At 48.3% G+C, this 16296-nt stretch overlaps 2 protein-coding genes and 1 pseudogene across 3 annotated transcripts; all 3 read right to left on the bottom strand.

The window, feature by feature from the left end:
* Nucleotides 1-6161: 6161 nt before the first annotated feature.
* On the bottom strand, nucleotides 6162-10160 carry LOC144462721 (uncharacterized; annotated as a pseudogene). The gene is made up of 7 exons (XR_013490940.1): nucleotides 9867-10160; nucleotides 9427-9562; nucleotides 9128-9335; nucleotides 8627-8964; nucleotides 8276-8538; nucleotides 7929-8177; nucleotides 6162-7782 (listed from the first exon to the last, which is right to left on the bottom strand). The product of XR_013490940.1 is annotated as an uncharacterized LOC144462721 (transcript).
* Nucleotides 10159-11915, bottom strand: LOC144462722 (uncharacterized). The gene is made up of 6 exons (XM_078166889.1): nucleotides 11832-11915; nucleotides 11635-11738; nucleotides 11196-11545; nucleotides 10874-10969; nucleotides 10415-10739; nucleotides 10159-10305 (listed from the first exon to the last, which is right to left on the bottom strand). The coding sequence occupies exons 3-6, from the start codon at nucleotides 11324-11326 to the stop codon at nucleotides 10159-10161; spliced, it is 699 nt and encodes a 232-aa protein (XP_078023015.1). The 5' UTR covers nucleotides 11327-11545; nucleotides 11635-11738; nucleotides 11832-11915.
* A 216-nt stretch (nucleotides 11916-12131) lies between these two features.
* Nucleotides 12132-13379, bottom strand: LOC144462838 (uncharacterized). The gene is made up of 3 exons (XM_078167489.1): nucleotides 12739-13379; nucleotides 12338-12639; nucleotides 12132-12209 (listed from the first exon to the last, which is right to left on the bottom strand). Exons 1-2 carry the CDS (start codon nucleotides 13185-13187, stop codon nucleotides 12582-12584), a joined length of 507 nt encoding a protein of 168 aa, XP_078023615.1. The 5' UTR covers nucleotides 13188-13379; the 3' UTR covers nucleotides 12132-12209; nucleotides 12338-12581.
* Nucleotides 13380-16296: the final 2917 nt, after the last annotated feature.

The raw sequence follows: 16296 nt of genomic DNA, 5'->3' as shown, positions 1-16296 counted from the left end.
TCCTGTTAACACTCACACAATATATCCTCAATTATGATGCAAAACATAAAAAAAAGTGCCAAGGCCCCAAGAACACCAATAGCACTGTTCATAGGCTCGTTGTTGAGTCCTTTTGATGGCCCTTCTCACATGGTTCAGCTTTGTGATCTCTCTCTCTCTCTCAACACCAATGGTCTGAAAACGGTTTTATCTGTCATTTTACAATCTGAAAAACATGATTCATGATTGCATTGTATTTGATAATCAGCAATAGAAACATGTTAAAATGTGAATGTTGCCTTAAAGCAACACCATGCGTTCACGAATTCCCACAATGCTTATGAACCTTAAATGGCATGGATTTTAAACTTACATGTTTTGGAATATATTCAGTAAGTATAAATATTTTAACCAAGTAAGTTTTTTTCCCACCATAGGCGTTTCTAGCCCATTTTTGGGGGTGCTGAAGCACCCCTAAATTGAATCCCAGCACCCCTAAAAGCCCAAACTTTCTCCTCTCACACTCCACACAGTCTACCTTTTGTTGGGCTTTTCCTCACCGGTCCCCCCTCCTCTCTTCCCTCCTCAACCAACTGCCCGCCTTACACCTCCCCCATCTACATCCACTACACATACAACTGCATTAGCACCCATCCCAGAAACCCCCGAAAATCAGGATTTCCCTATTTTACCCTTGGCACAGGCCCCCCACAAACTTTCGCTGTATTTGGGCCCCCGGAGCTCCCTCTCCGAGGAGGTTGCCTGACATTCTGCCTCCACGCAGCCCTCTCTTCCCCCGGACCCCCCCACCATCACACATCCCCCTGCTAATAAAAATTGCTCCTCACAGACTTCACCCACTCCTGCCCTCACGTCCATCCCCGAGGCCCCTTCCACCCTGGTCCCGACACCTCGCAGGAGACTGCCAACCGCTCCCCCGAAGGCCCCCTCATCCCACCACAGACCGGTCTCTCTCCCAGCATCCAACCCCGACCGTCAGAGAACCCAACCATCGGGGACACCAGCCACGGCCGAGGAGAGCCCCGTACCCCCCCCCGGGCCCTCCCCTACCTCTGCACCGGAAATAGGAGGTTCACCCCCTCCGTTTCCAATCTACCCCCAGGTCGTCATTCAGACCTCGGATAAGACAGTCCGTGCTCCTTTAATGGAAGCATCCCTGGCTCTGGCGACGCACCCCCACGTCAGACCTCGGGCCCTCTCCCCACCCCCCACATGCCCACTGAGTGCGTCCACTCCTCTGCCCCAGCGTTCTAAAACACGCCTTTCCCTCCGGTCCACCCGTGAAACGCACGAAGCACTTCAAAACCCCCCCACCCCACAACTTTCACCTATTCTCCCCACCCCATTCAACAAACCTTCCATTTCGTCGCCTTCATCTCCCTCCATTCTCCCCCAACAGGCAACTGAAAAACACTCAGAGCCAACCTCCCATCACCCCACAGGTGGCACACTGCCACCCTCACAGCCTGTCACCCGGGAGACTGGGGTTCAACACCAGCCCTCACCCCAGGTACCTAAGCCAAATTCAGTCGACTTTGAATCAGTTTCACTCAACACTATTCACACAAAATCTAATGTTGTTGTACACACGCATGACCTTATTTCCTCTACTTCCTCCGTAGCAGAGAGACCCAGGTCGGGGGTCGAGGCGACTGGCGTCAGGGCACCACTGGAGGATTCTTAAAGGAGCTCCTTTCTTAAGAATCCAACTTATGAAAACAATAACCAAAACCAAACTCAGGGCATAAAAAACATGATGAGAGGGACTCTCAAGGCCATGATGGCCGATCAGGGCACCCATTCTGAGCCCTCCCATTATCAACTTTCCGTGGATCCTGACGCCAGCTGCACCGACCCACAAAACTTTTCTCTAATACAACCCCCCACACCCACTGCCCGCCTACCAACCCCGTCACCCCGTCCATCTCTTTCACACCACACACCTCCCCCCAATAGGACCTTCAGGCCAGCATACCACATCGCCCGTTCACATAGAAAACTGGTGGACTCGTCCTTCAGGCCCCGCAAATCTGTAGTTATCCTGGGAGATTCAAACATTAACCGTGTCCCAGCGCACAATAACCCAGACATTCAACTGGACAGCTATCCCGGCGCCAATTTTTACCACTTCCTTAAAATTTGCGAACCCCCCCCCCAGCCCCTCCACCAAGATCCTGGTGTTGTCAGTGGGTCTTAACAACAAAGATCAGGACCCCAAACAAACGTCGATCAAACAGCCGAAGGCACTCTACAGAACAGCCCGCACTATCTTCCCCAATGCAGACATCTGTTTCCCCATCATTAACTTCTCTACCAATCTTACACCCACCCAACAACAGAACCTCAAACTCATCAATAACACCATTGCCACCCACCTACCATTTCTCATAGAAATACCCCATGACACTATTATTACCGACACAGACAATATTCATTGGACCCCAGCCACAGCTGCGGCCATATTCGCACACTGGTGCAAATAACTGAGTTTATCCCCTACCTGAACCCTACACCGGCCCTGCACACCCCTGCCCTTAATCCCTTCCTAATCGCCGACATCCAAAAACACCACAACTCCACACACCCCTCTCTCCCTCTTTCTCCCCCACCCCCCTCCTTAACACAACCTCCCTTAGCACAACGCGTCCTAGCTCAACTCAACTCAGAATCCAACGTACTTAACCTTTCCTCCATGCTTCAATTGTCCCCAGCCCTAATACAACTACTCGAAAAAGGTTTATCCTTCATCCCACGCCCCTCGCGTTACGACTGGGAGGAACTTCGGAGGGACCTACACCACTACCACAGACCCATTAAAATCATTGACCATTTTCGCGGTAAACAACAACAAAACACACAATGCTTCACATTACCGTCCAGCTGGGAACCCCCCGGTCTACAAATCCATCCCCAAATACATTCCATCATCCACTCCGACCATAATACAATGAACACATACCGGCCCCCACCAAATGTCCCAGACAATCTCTCGAAGGCCGAACGTTCAGCCCTACAACAACTCATTAAAAATCCAAACATTATAATAAAACCAGCAGATAAAGGATCCAAAGTAGTCATCATGGACCGCCAACAATATCTCTTCGAAGCTAACCGCCAACTGTCTAACCCTCTCCACTACAAATCTATCCCATCCACAATACAACACAACACGCAGATACAGATACGGGACATAATTCAAACCCTTTACATTAAAAAATACATTTCAGCCAAACAACGAGATTTTTTATCAGGTCCTAATAATCCCCGTCCCTGCTATTTCTACCTCCTCCCCAAAATCCATAAACAACCCCAGAACTGGACGGTTCCCTCCAAAGTTCCTCCTGGCCGCCCAATAGTCTCACATTGCAACAGTGCCACCTACAATGTGGCGCAATATATCGACCATTTTCTCTCCCCCCTCTCCACCCGCCACCCAAGCTACGTCAAAGACACCTATCATTTCCTTGACATAATACGCCCCATGGCTGTTCCGTCAAAGGCATTTCTGTTCACCATCGACATTGACAGTTTATACACTAACATAGACACCAACCTGGGCCTGACAGTCATCAACACAATTTTTCAACGGTATCCAGACCCCAAACGTCCCGACTCGGAAATCCTTTCACTTCTCCGACTCTGCTTAGAAAATAATGATTTTCTCTTTAATGACAACCATTACCTACAAACACACGGAACAGCCATGGGGCAACGCTTTGCCCCATTGTACGCCAACCTGTACATGAGCGAGTGGGAGCAAGAGGCCCTGGCCAAGTGCCCCCTGCAACCCCTTTTCTTTTTGAGATTTCTGGATGACATCATTGGTGCTTGGACACACGACCTCCCCGGATTTCATACCTTCATCCAAATTCTCAATAGCCACCATCCCACGATCACAGTAAAATCCACCATAGACCCCAACCAAATAGACTTTTTGGACACCACCATTTTCTTCGAATCCATAAACACATCCGTGAAGCGCATGCTCTCTAAAGTTTACTTCAAAACAACAGACACACACGCCCTCCTACATAAATCCAGCTACCACCCCAAACACACCTTTAAAGGCATTATTAAATCCCAAATCATTAGATTCCACCGCATTTGCTCCAAACCGTCGGACTTCCATCAGACCACCAACACCCTCTTCACAGCCCTCCGCCACAGGAAGTACTCCAAACGCTTCCTCAGATCGATTAAAAATTCGACCTTGGCCGCCCTCGCTCCCACTCGCTCCCCCTCACATTCCTCCCCCCCTTCCCCCTCCACTCCCCTTCCCTCATTGGACCTCACAATATACTCCACATCCACACCCGGAGCCTCACCCATCCCCTTGACCTCACCAACACGAGCAGCATCCCCCTACCCCTATCCTAACCAGGATCTGTATCCCACTACCCGTGCCCTTTCCCCTTGCCTGACCAAGGGCTCGTATAATTGCCCCATACCCTTTTCTGCTCCCACGGTGACAGGGGAATGGACCTCCGCTCCGGCGGACCTACCCCCACAAACCACACCTCCCACTAAAATCCTACCCTTGGTTTCCACATTCTCACAAAACATCCTGGTCCTACACCAGAACATTAAACGCAATTCCAATAATAATTAAACTCAGCACAAATCCTTACAGGGATATAAATTAATTTCAGCATTCAGAAAAAATCCTAACCTACAACTCTTGGTCAAATCCCAATTCACCTCCAATAAACATCCTGACCGACCCCCGGAATCCCGTCATTTCAAACATAGAAAATTTATCACCAATCCCTACAGCCAACTATCCTTTCCCTCCTCTCCAGCAATATCATCTACATCATCTCCTGCACAACCTGCCAAAAACATTACATAGGAGAAACACAAAATGCATTGCTAACACAGTTACAACAACACCTAAGGAATATTTCCCTCCACAATCTCACCACCCACTTAGTTGAACATTTCCAGGAACATTCGGTAGACAACCTCATCATCTCGGGCCTGGAGGGCAACGCGATGTGAACGGTGGGGCAGAGGACACACGTGGAGCGGGTCTGGATCCACAGACTGGGCACACTTGCTCCCCAGGGCCTAAATGATAACCTCTAACCCCTTTTATCCAGCAGAGGGCGCCAGCCCACCAGGAACGGCCTGCTACCACTGGCTCTTTTCAAGCCTGTAACTTTCTTCTTTTCTCCCTAACCCTTTTCTTCCTCCCCCCTTCCTTCTAAATTCACCCTACTTCCACTGCACCACCCCAACCTACCTCTACTCCCCCTTGCCTAATCCCAACCCCTTCCCCTGTCCCCTCCCCTCACAAAAAAAAAAAAAAAAAGGCTGACTGTGGTCCAGTCAGCCTTGTACTGCCTGATCAGGGAGCAGTAATTTTAACGCACAGCTTACAGCATATGACAAGTTCAGAATATGCCGTGTTTTTTCACTGAGTCTGCAGGGAAGAGCTGCTGGTGGGTACTGAGCTCTGACAGTGGTATGGTTTCTCTCTGCTTTACTCCTACTTAAAGATTATCGAAAACACGAATGGCTTTGAGATATTAACAAGTATTTGTATATCATTAAGGATTAAAGGAAGGATTGCATTAAATGGAGAGATGTGACATGTCTGATTCTAACTCTGATGTTACAGAATGAACATCTGAGGAGAGCAAACTTACAAAACTCCAGTATGTAAAAACAGATGATGATCGAGTGTCCACAGCATTTTTACACCTCTCTGTTCCTGATGTGTCAACCTGTCAGACATGAGCCCTGTCAGTCACCCGACCATCCTGCTGATCAAGCAGCCATTGTGTTGATCACCCAGCCATGTCCTGCTGACCGCCCTCAGTGTGGGAGCAGCAGCAGCGGAGCTCTGGTGTCGTCTCTTATCCACCATCTCCACACCTCTGAGAACAATGGATGAAGATCACCCAGCCATCTCCTGGAGCCTCTCAGGGTGTGGGCCATCAGGGTCAACAGACTGACCCCCCTCTGAGGCTGGGACATTGTTAGACTTCATGCTGCTTTGGTACTGAAGTTTAAGTTCAAAGGTTGACACTTCTGTCATCTGTCAGAATAATAGGGTTCTGACATTTGTTTAGTACACAGTCTCAACTACCTGTGTTTTTGAGGGTAAATAATGATGAAAGAGGACAGAAAGAAGACTGTATTGAAAATGCCACAGAATTTATTCAAGTGCAACTTGATGATCAATTAAAGTGTGTTGTTTTAAAACAGTGAATAAGTAATTTGATTGTGAACAGAGCAACCGAACCACAGGTTGATAACAGATACACACAGTGTTACTGAGCTCCACGTTTCACAGCGAAGATCTGATTGAACGCTGAGTGCTGCTTCAGTGCAATCATATTTAAACATTTAGACACGACAGCATCTAGTGTTTCACAGAGTGGAGTCGGTCAGTGACACGCACACACACCCACACCCACACACACACACATTGTCAAGCTTCACACACAATTTTGAGTGGCAGTGCAATCATATTTGAACATTTAAAGACATGACACTATATAGTTTCACAGTGTGTAGTCAGTCAGTGACACACACACATTTTCAAACTCCAGAGTTCAGAGTGGCAGTGCAACATGTTGAACAATCAGGCTCAAAGTGTGAAAGTCACAGACAGTTCAACTCTGAACCTCTTTACACATGCAAATCACAGTCAATCACAGAACAAACGACTCTGCTGCACACAGCTCTGACACAACATGAACTATGGCTTCAAACCACAAGTGCATATACAAAGATGAATACAGTATGAACAGGAGAACAAAGTGCAGCAGCTGCATCACAATAAACAGCTGGAGGTATGATGTGAACACTGTAGCTCAGATATACAGGCGGTAGGATAAATATGTTGGTGCATACATAGTGCAGGAAAGACACACACACACAAGGCACTGAACCCCCCAACTGCTCAGGGCGCCTCACCAAGGGCGGCCCCCTCACTCTGACATCTCTCCACTTTGTGCATGTATAGGTCCTGTTTGTGCATGTGTGTTTTCTTTCGGACCTGTGTGTAATTGACAAGCAAGACTGAAACACACACACACACACACACACACACACACACACACGCGCACACACACACACTGTTCAGTTCAGGGAGGCCAGCCACTCCTCTGGGCTTTTGTTGTTTGCTGCCACCGGACAACAACTCACCCTCCGCCCATTGTTTTTTGTCAGCAGCTTGTGGCCTGTCTCCTTCACCTTTCACTGGCCACAATGGCTGCAGCGAATGATGGAAGGGGCTCTGAGCCTTAGAGTCTGTCCTCGCTTTGCTGCCTCTGCCTGTGCCTCCTGCAGCCTCTTCCTGTTCCAGGCAGTGGTTTTTGGAAGAGGAACTGAAGAAGAAGCTGTGGAGGTGGTGGCCACAGTGGCAGCAGCTAGGGCAGAGGTGGTGGCCACAGTGGCGGCAGCAGGGGCAGAGGTGGCAGAGATGGTGGCCACAGTGGCAGCAACAGGGGCAGAGGTGGCAGAGATGGTGGCCATAGTGGCGGCAGCAGGGGCAGAGATGGTGGCCACAGTAGCGGCAGCAGGGGCAGAGGTGGTAGCAATAGAGGTGCAGCAAAAGCCCCAGTTAGGCCAGCAGTGGGCTTCTCATCCTCCTCATCTCCCTCCAGCGGCGGCATGTCCTCATAAATTGAGGAGCCCAGGGCAGGCTGGGTCTCCTCTTCCTGGCTCTCTCTTGCTGGCAGTAGGGTGCCCTCAGCCACAAGAGGGGCCAGCAGGGAGAAGAGGGCAGAGGCAAGGGTGCTCCTCTCTTGGGCAGCCGTCTACCTTTTGTGCCTGCAGAGTGAACACAGAGCTGTTAGTGTTGAACAGTGACATTAAATATTTGATGTTGGGGTGTCAGGAGCAGCTGCTGAAGACAAATGAGATGATCATCTGGGACACAACTGTAAATAAAGTTTAAATAAAGAAGAGAGTCTCACCACTGAGAGAGGGTGGCCTGGTTCACGGCAAACAGCTGGAGGGTGGTCCTGTTTCTGAGGGCAGGGTGCGTGGTGACCACGTTCCTTATGGTGTTGTAGTCCCTCAGAATCAGTGTCCAGCGGCTTACCAGGCACCCCATCATCCTCTTGCTGCTGGGATGGAGGACAGTCAGGTGGATGAAAATGGCCTCCACCAGCCGGCTGGTGTCGGGCCACGTGGCAGGCCCGACGCCCGTTCTCACAACGCAGCTGTAACCAGACACAGGAGAGAGAGACAGAGATAAGTGGACTGAAAATACACTGTGACTGTTACACAGCGAACACATCAGCTCTGTGCAAACACGTACCGCTTCATGCTCTCCAGTCCCGGCATGGCCACTGCATTAGGAGCGTAGGTCTTTGACCTCTTAAACCTCCCCTTGGACAGCTGGGCCCTGTAGCATGACGGATACACCACAGGACCCTTGTCCGCAGCAGGGAGGTTCTGCCAAAGGCCCACAATCTCCTCAGCTTCAGCATTACTGATGGAGCCCTTCCTGCAGAGCTCCACCAGTCTGTTAGCCAGCAGGACCACGTGCTGGTACCCCGGCCTTCCATCAGGATCACTGTACTGTAACACACAGAAATAAGAGGTCACACGTCAGTTGATAAGTTCAGGATCAGCCAAAAAAACAACACTAATGATGAACAGTACAAACCGTGGATGACAATGCAGTGGTCAGCTGGGAGGAGGGCACAGGTGGAGGCTGCTGCTGTGGTGACACTGGCTGCAGTGTTGGGCAAGGTGGAGGCTGAGGCTGCTGCAGTGTCGGGCGAGGTGGGAGCTGAGGTGGCTGCTGTGAGGGATGTAATACATCCAAGAGGAACTCATGGAATCCCTCATCAACAACCTCCTCCAGAGCCAGATCTTCCTCCTCCTCCTCCTCCTCCTCAACATTGAGCTCCTCGCTGCCATCAGGCTCCTCTGGGTCATCAGGGAAGTCCTGCAGAGTCCGCCCAGTCTGGCTGTAGAGGTAGCTGATTCCAATCAGCTCCCCTGAAGAAGAAAAATATGAAATGAATTTATATTTCTTTGCATTTTTTCCCTTGTGTTAAAATTTTTTGAAAGTTGGAGTGGACAACATTTTACACTCTCTGATATGAAAAGAGGCTGAAGCATTTTCTGATCAACATTTTTCATTCCTGCTTGTTTTTATTACCTGTGTACTCCAGCGGCTTGGTGTAACTCTCAACCAGCGTCAGCCCGAAGAAGTGCTGACTCAGCTGGTTAAGTGTGCTGCTCCTGGCCACTGTAGCACTTTTTCCCAGTCATCGCTCCGCCCGCCGCCGCCTGGGCCCGATCTTCGTTCCACCTTGTGAGGCCCTCCAACAGGTACATCTGAAAGAAGCAACCGCTGGCTGCAGTGCCTGCAAGACAATTAGATTAGAGAGAGAGAAAAGTCAGAATTTAAAGAAGACAAACACTCAGTGTGTGCACGTTGTGTGTGTTGTGACTCACCTGGGATGAACCTGTTGAGGTGCAGGTGGAACGACTCCAGCGACGTCGACCCTCGGGCGCAGCGATAGACTGGGAGAGCCACCCCACCTTTGGTCAGCTGACCAGTCCTGGTGTACAGCTGGACACTGGGAGGATCCTGACATGGTGGCGAGGGGAAAGTCGGTACAGTGATAATGGTTATTCCCTGTTTGGTCTGAGGATTATAATACTGAGAAAATGTGTGTTAAATATTCATTTCAGTCTATCTGAATCAGTCTATCATTCTCACCCTAATCCTGTGAGTCAACTAAAGTACACAAATCCAACCAGCTTGTGTTGATTACTGATACAGAGTGACTCATAAATCATATTAGTCCGTATCAATAACTTAACACAAGCTAGTTGGATGACTCACAGGGTTGTGGTCAGTTACTGTGTGTATTTGTTTTCTCTCAGTCTACCTGGATGCAGTCGACATGTTGCCTCTGGGTGTTCCAGATGTTTTCCATGCGGCCACGGTCCAGCAGTGGGATGTTCATGGCATCGGTGGCACCCATGAACACCTCCACCGTCTCATCAAGGAGACGCTCGGTCTCCTGCACCCCACGCGCGCGGCGCCTGCAGTGCCGAGACATCTCCTTGATGGTCATAACATTCCTCCGTCCAGACTGCTCTCCCTGCTTGGCCAAATTCAAGCGGGACAGGTCTTCAAGGTCCCACTCAAAAATGCAGCAGGAGAGACACTGCATGAAGTCAGGGTAGAGGGGATGGCTCTCTGAGCACACACCTGCCGCCAGTCTGCACATAAAATGCCAGATGTCCAACCTGACGGTCAGCTGTGGCCACGCTGGTCATCCACTGGGCGGTGCCAGCGTCCGCTCCAGCCAGCTTTTTGGTGATCTGCAGAGGACAGGCATATTTCATCCATCAGTAAAGGTGCAGCTCTGTAAGCAGCAGTGTCAGATACCAGATACATTAACCTGCTGTTCACAGACTCAAATGTTCTCACCTTCTTGGTTGAGTCCATTTTAAGAATGGTGCCGAAGGTGGAGGTGACCTTGGCTCTCAGCTCCTCTATGCGAGTAAACGCATCCCTGGCGTAAGTTGAGAGCAGCCAGCTGCAGCTGGGTACAGCCTCCATCTTCGGCACATCAGCGGGAGGGGGCATCTGCACCCCAGGAACCTCAAACCTCCTGCAGGTGTTGAGGTAGTGGATGCAGCGCCTCATCCACTCTGCCGTGTGCTGCTCCACCAAAAGGGAGTGCAGACGGCTCACACTGTTCCCCAGTGTGCGCCCCTTCAGCTGAGCCAGCACTTTCTTGTCACAAGAAAGCCTGCAGCACAAACACAGTTTCACAGTTAAACAACACGAGCATCATGTGGCTCATCTGACATGTAATTTTCATTTCCTGTGAACATTGCTGTGTCACACAGGGCTGTACAGAAACCTGTAGTTCCGTATGTTTACCTGTACGTCAGCACTGCAGGGAACAGAAGCTGGTGGTCGAAGTCCAGCTGCTTCCTGACGCACTCTGACCAGGTGGCCAACTTCTTACCGCAGTACCTGTGTGAGGAAATGCATTTTTAAAGGACTGAACACACAGTTGCTGCACTTTCTCTGCGTCTCAGTGATCTCAGTGTCCACAGTCATCACTTAGTGTAGAGACCTGTGTGTGTGTGTGTGTGTGTGTGTGAGAGCTTCTGTGAAAATCTATGAAACATTTTAACTATCATCCTCCCTACCCTCAGACACCAGGACAACCAAATAATCTTTTTTAATTCAACAGTACCTGCACTCCAGGTACTCTGTGCCCATGCAGTACCAGCCATCAAGGTCCAGGACTCTGCGGACGGTCTTGTAAATCCTGCCACCTGTTAGTTTGTGACCGCAGGTTGGACACTTGAGGTGGTACTGCCACATGCGGTATGGAGCCCAGAGGAAGAAGGGCCGCTGGAAGAAGGCGTCAGGGGAAGAGGGGCGCTGGTTGTACACCAGCCATGGTCCAGGCAGGTGGTACCACAGCTGGAGCCCAGGGGACAGGACTGGCCTCCCTGTCTGGTCCTTTACAAAGAGAGCCCTGGCGACCCACTCCTGCTCCGCTGAAGGCAGGCTGCTTCTCTACGCTGCAGGCAGCAGGACCTGTAACAACACATACAGTTCACTGACCTGCAGCTGTAAACAACACACTCCTATCACATGTTCACAACAACAACAACGACGACACAAACCTCCAGTCCAGGAGCAGCCAGCTTGAGAGGAGCAGGAGGTGGAGCTCTCCCTGCCACAGGGGCAGCAGGCTTAGGATGTGGTGGTGGTGGAGGAGAGGAAGATGCTGTGAACAACAATAAAAGAAATGTAATGCCCAAGATGTGTCTTGTTTTCTCCTGACACTATTACATTATTGAGAAGACACCCGGAAAAATACCTGAGAGGGCCGTGGTCCTTCTCTTCCTCGGACTAGATGACGAGGGGCGGGGCTGAGGTGCTGGTGGTGCAAGAGAAGATGCTGTCAACAACAGAAAAAGAAAAGTATTGCATTATATTTATCTTTACACATCACATTCTAAGATAATGGAACAGTAGCTTATTGTACGAGCCACACTGTTACACAGCTCACATGCCATCAGCCATCACTTCCCACTGTACTGACTACAATAAAGTTAAACACAACACTGGCTCTGCCCTGAGACACAGCTGTATGAGGCACACACAGACTCACCTGCAGCTGCTATCTCCTGCTCAGCAGCAGCAGCTCCAGCAGCAGCTTCCACCATCAGCTTGTCATCTTCATCCTCTGAGGAACCTGGAGACACAGTAATCAACAGTTCAATCAACACACAACAAGCAGCACTTCTACGAGATGAACATGAGACGGGAAAACAACTTCTGATAGAGTGTAAATATGAATGGAAAAGATGACTGGATACATACTTGACAGGACATAAACCCTCTTCTTCCTCAATGTGGACACAGATGAAGTGCTGAAGGAGGAGGTGGAGGGTCCAGCACTGCTGGTTTGAGACAGCGTTGCTGTTGCTGAAGGGGACTGGAAGGTGGAGGAAGACTGGGACGATGAAACAGTGGCAGCAGCTGAGGAGGTGGTGGTAGCTGTATCAGCAGAGGTGGTGACAGTCTGCCTCGGCTCCTGGTCCCTCCTGACCACATACTGCTTCAGCTACGCCAGCCTTGAGTTGGGCTTGGTTGGAGTCTGCTGCCGAACCCAGTTCCTGTAGCTGAGAATTTGAAACAAAACCTTGATTTAACATCACATCATTTGTGTCTGCACACCTTTGTAATGTAAAAACTACTTAATACTTTACACATTGCCTCACCTGCTGGTCTCTGCATCCACGGTCTCATAAAACTGCCGGTACGTCATTGTGCAGTATCTTCCGAAGCCCACCCTCCGGTCACCCTCTGCCTCAGTGCCCGTGCACCTTTTGTCTGTTATGGCGGCTGCCATAGCAGGAAAGAGGCGGGCATACTCCAGCAGCCGGTCTTTGTTGGACACGAGTGGGGTGCTGCCATCTCCCCACTCAGTCTCTGCCTCGTGGCTGGCCAGCAGAGCGGCTGCATAGCCAGCGTCGTGGGTCAGCAGCCACTGGAAGGTCTGGCCCCGGTACTGACCAAACAAGACCTCCATCTGACTGAGGACTTGCCTGCAATCACCTGGGTTCCTCCCCAGGGCTGAGACCCTCGCCTTGGCATCAGCCTCTGCCCTCTGCTCCGCCACTGGCAGTCTGGCTGTGGTCTGCTCTGATCTGCTGTTCTGCTGGGCCATCTGAACAGCTTCAGGACTGGCCTGAAGCTACAGCTGGGTGGTACCAGGCAGGAATACAAAATCAGATTTATAGACAAAAATTTAGCTTTGATAATTAATGTCTATAACATTCAACCTCAGTACATTTATGAATGTATCATTTAACTGTATAGGTAATTATGCTGCTATGACATTACTGCTGTTTTCTGTGTCTATGTCCGACATTAATGCTTTCAACTACTTTATTATAACTACCAGTATGTGGAGATAAGCCATGCAAAATGTTATTGGACCGGTGTTTAATGATAGCAAATATCTCTCTCTCATTCATTCAGGTCACTAAGCATGAACTTATGGCAGCTCCGTTGCCTTGAACTTGCAGAGCTGCGGTTAACCCACAGATTGCTAAAACCAAGCTAATTCAGGCACAGCTAACAAAAGAAAATCACAAATACAATATTTAAAATGCTAACGTTAACGCGATAACGTTACCTTTGGGCTTAAATATAGTAACAGTACTGATTTTTAACCCACAACCAGCATCAGCTAACAGCAGCATCAAAGCTAACATCAGGATGTCATCTGTTAAAAGCCTCCCGTTGTCGGATATGACATGAAACTACTCCAGTTAGCTCAATCATGTTGTAACTAAGACATCACGGTTCATTTAGTGAGTTATTACAGACACCGCTATCGGCTAACGGCGTCCCTACGCAAGAGTACCTTGCTGCAGTCAAGATGGCCGACAAGGCGCCGCCATACATCCAATCCATGCCGGAAGTCACAACCGGAAGTTGGTTAATTGCCGCTCGATCCGGAAATATGACCGAGCTAAAACAAAAATAAAAGCTTAAAAAACACGTACGTTTACACATAACATAATTTTATGCATTTTGTGCAGTTACATGTTTATCGTAACGGTATAAGTGACTAGTTAATTGTCTCGCCACGACTTTATAGGCTACTGTAAGACTCAGAAGTTAGTTAAAAGCCTACAATAATATCACTAAGTTATAATGCTAACGTTTCATGGATTTAACTTTAATATCAACGTTATGAATACAAATGTAAATATTATGTTTGTGTGGTGGTGGCCACACACACACACACATACACACACACACATTCACAATAGGACTGAAGAATAACTAAAGTTAAATAAACTGAATTCTCAGATTAAATAAACTGAGAATTAATAAAAAATGAGAATTTACACAACCAAATAAACAGCACTTTCAGATTAGGCTGCAGTTGCAACATGCACACATGGTCACAACAAATGTCATACTTACTTTCACATTAGCATATGGTTAATATTAATTTATGTTAACAGTAAAAAAGAAGGCACTGTAAATCATTGGTGGTACAGTGTAAGGGTTGTACTGCCCAGACATTATGCATTAATCATATGATCCTTCCTTTATCTCCTGGATCACAGATTACCTGACAGGAAGGCCACAGTATGTCAGGTTGGGGAACTGTGTTTCTGGGACATTAATGAGCAGCACGGGGGCTCCACAAGGGACTGTCCTGGCTCCATTCCTGTTCACACTGTGAACGGCGGACTTCAAATACAGCTCTGAGTCCTGCCACATCCACAAATACTCGGACGACACTGCTATTGTGGCATGTATCAGGAATGGGCAGGAATCTGAATACAGGGAACTGATAAAAGCCTTCAGTGACTGGAGTCACAAGAACTGCCTCCTACTGAATACCTCAAAGACCAAGGAAATGATCATATATTTCCGCAGGTCCAAGCCCCCTCTTCAGCCAGTGAATACCTGTGGGATGGACATCAAGGTGGTGCCAAGTCATAAGTATCTAGGTGTACACCTGGATAATAATTTGGACTGGTCCCTACACATAGACGCTCTCTACAAAAAGGGGCAGAGCCGCCTCTTTTTCTTAAGGAAGCTCAGATCTCTTGACAGCTGTAGTAAGATGCTGCAGATGTTTTATCAGTCTGTGGTGGCAAGTGTGTTGTTTTATGCTGCAGTCTGCTGGGGAAGAAGGAAAATTGTTGTAGATTCATGGTGTATTAATCTGCTACAAATATCATTCAAACACTGTGCAGACACAGCTCCCCACACCCCATTTGTTCAAAGGCACAGAAGAGCAGCTTAGAGAAATGACTTCAGTCCTGCTGGTTGTATTTTCATCCACCAGGGATCTTCAGGGATGAGCGGGGACATCATGGGCAACACAATGGCGCCAGACATTTGTTACTGCAACAGAACAGGCATTTCCTGGGTCTTGAGATGTGTTCATTATCCAGTTTAGCTATTAAATGAATGCAATAATTATATTTTCCTATTGTCTAGGAAAGGACTGATGAAAACGATCAACACCTGTAACAAATTTAGGTGTCATCAGCCAGACTGCAAGGCCGGAGCTGTTTTATTCACATTGGATGTTGCTAGCCTCTACACCAATATACCACATGAAAAGGGTCTAGAGTCCTTGAGCTCCTACTTGGAGAACCGAGATTCTGTAGAAAACCCCCCTAACCAGTTCCTCATAGACTGTGCCACTTTTGTCATGAAGTACAATTACTTCAGTTTCGACAATTAATTTTATCAACAGATTTCAGGAACATCCAATGTGAATAAAACAGCTCCGGCCTTGCAGTCCAGCTGATGACACCTAAATTTGTTACAGGTATTGATTGTTTTCATCAGTCCTCTGATTGGATGTTTAGAAATGTAGGCAGTCTTGTTGTTATATATAAGATAAGATCAGATAAGATAAAACTTTATTGATCCCACACTGGGGAAATTCACTTGTCACAGCAGCTCAAGCTGTACAGATAGGAAGGAGAAAGTGACAGTAGGATACTTATAAAATTAAGCTAAAAATCAGAACATTTGTATATACATATCAGAATCAAAGATATACAAATATAACAAATATAAAATATAAAGTACTAAATGGGCAGGGCTATACACACAAGACTACTTACAGTATATACACCTTTCACTTGTACATATATATGGGAGAGATATGGATATATGTGCAGGATAAAATAAAAATACTAAGCAATGTACATACTAAGCCATGTAAGCAATGTAAACTATGTTTACATTTACGGATTGCACAGAATATTAGCAGCGAGATTTTACAGTGCGAT

The sequence above is a fragment of the Epinephelus lanceolatus genome, chromosome 4, assembly GCF_041903045.1.
Source record: "Epinephelus lanceolatus isolate andai-2023 chromosome 4, ASM4190304v1, whole genome shotgun sequence".
NCBI classification, from domain to species: Eukaryota; Metazoa; Chordata; class Actinopteri; order Perciformes; family Serranidae; genus Epinephelus; species Epinephelus lanceolatus.
Note: the sequence above shows the minus strand (reverse complement) of the source record. Positions and strands in the feature narration are given on the sequence as shown.

Bases quoted from the DNA above. Each gene is read 5' to 3' on its own strand.
- LOC144462722 (XM_078166889.1), bottom strand. From the start codon at position 11,326: ATGTGGCAGTACCACCTCAAGTGTCCAACCTGCGGTCACAAACTAACA. The intron at 10,970-11,195 runs GTACTGTTGAAT...TTCCTCACACAG, and splicing joins ACAGAGTACCTGGAGTGCAG to GTACTGCGGTAAGAAGTTGG. The intron at 10,306-10,414 runs GTGAGAACATTT...TGTCCTCTGCAG, and splicing joins AAATGGACTCAACCAAGAAG to ATCACCAAAAAGCTGGCTGG.
- LOC144462838 (XM_078167489.1), bottom strand. From the start codon at position 13,187: ATGGCCCAGCAGAACAGCAGATCAGAGCAGACCACAGCCAGACTGCCA. The intron at 12,640-12,738 runs GTGAGGCAATGT...TCAAATTCTCAG, and splicing joins GTGGATGCAGAGACCAGCAG to CTACAGGAACTGGGTTCGGC.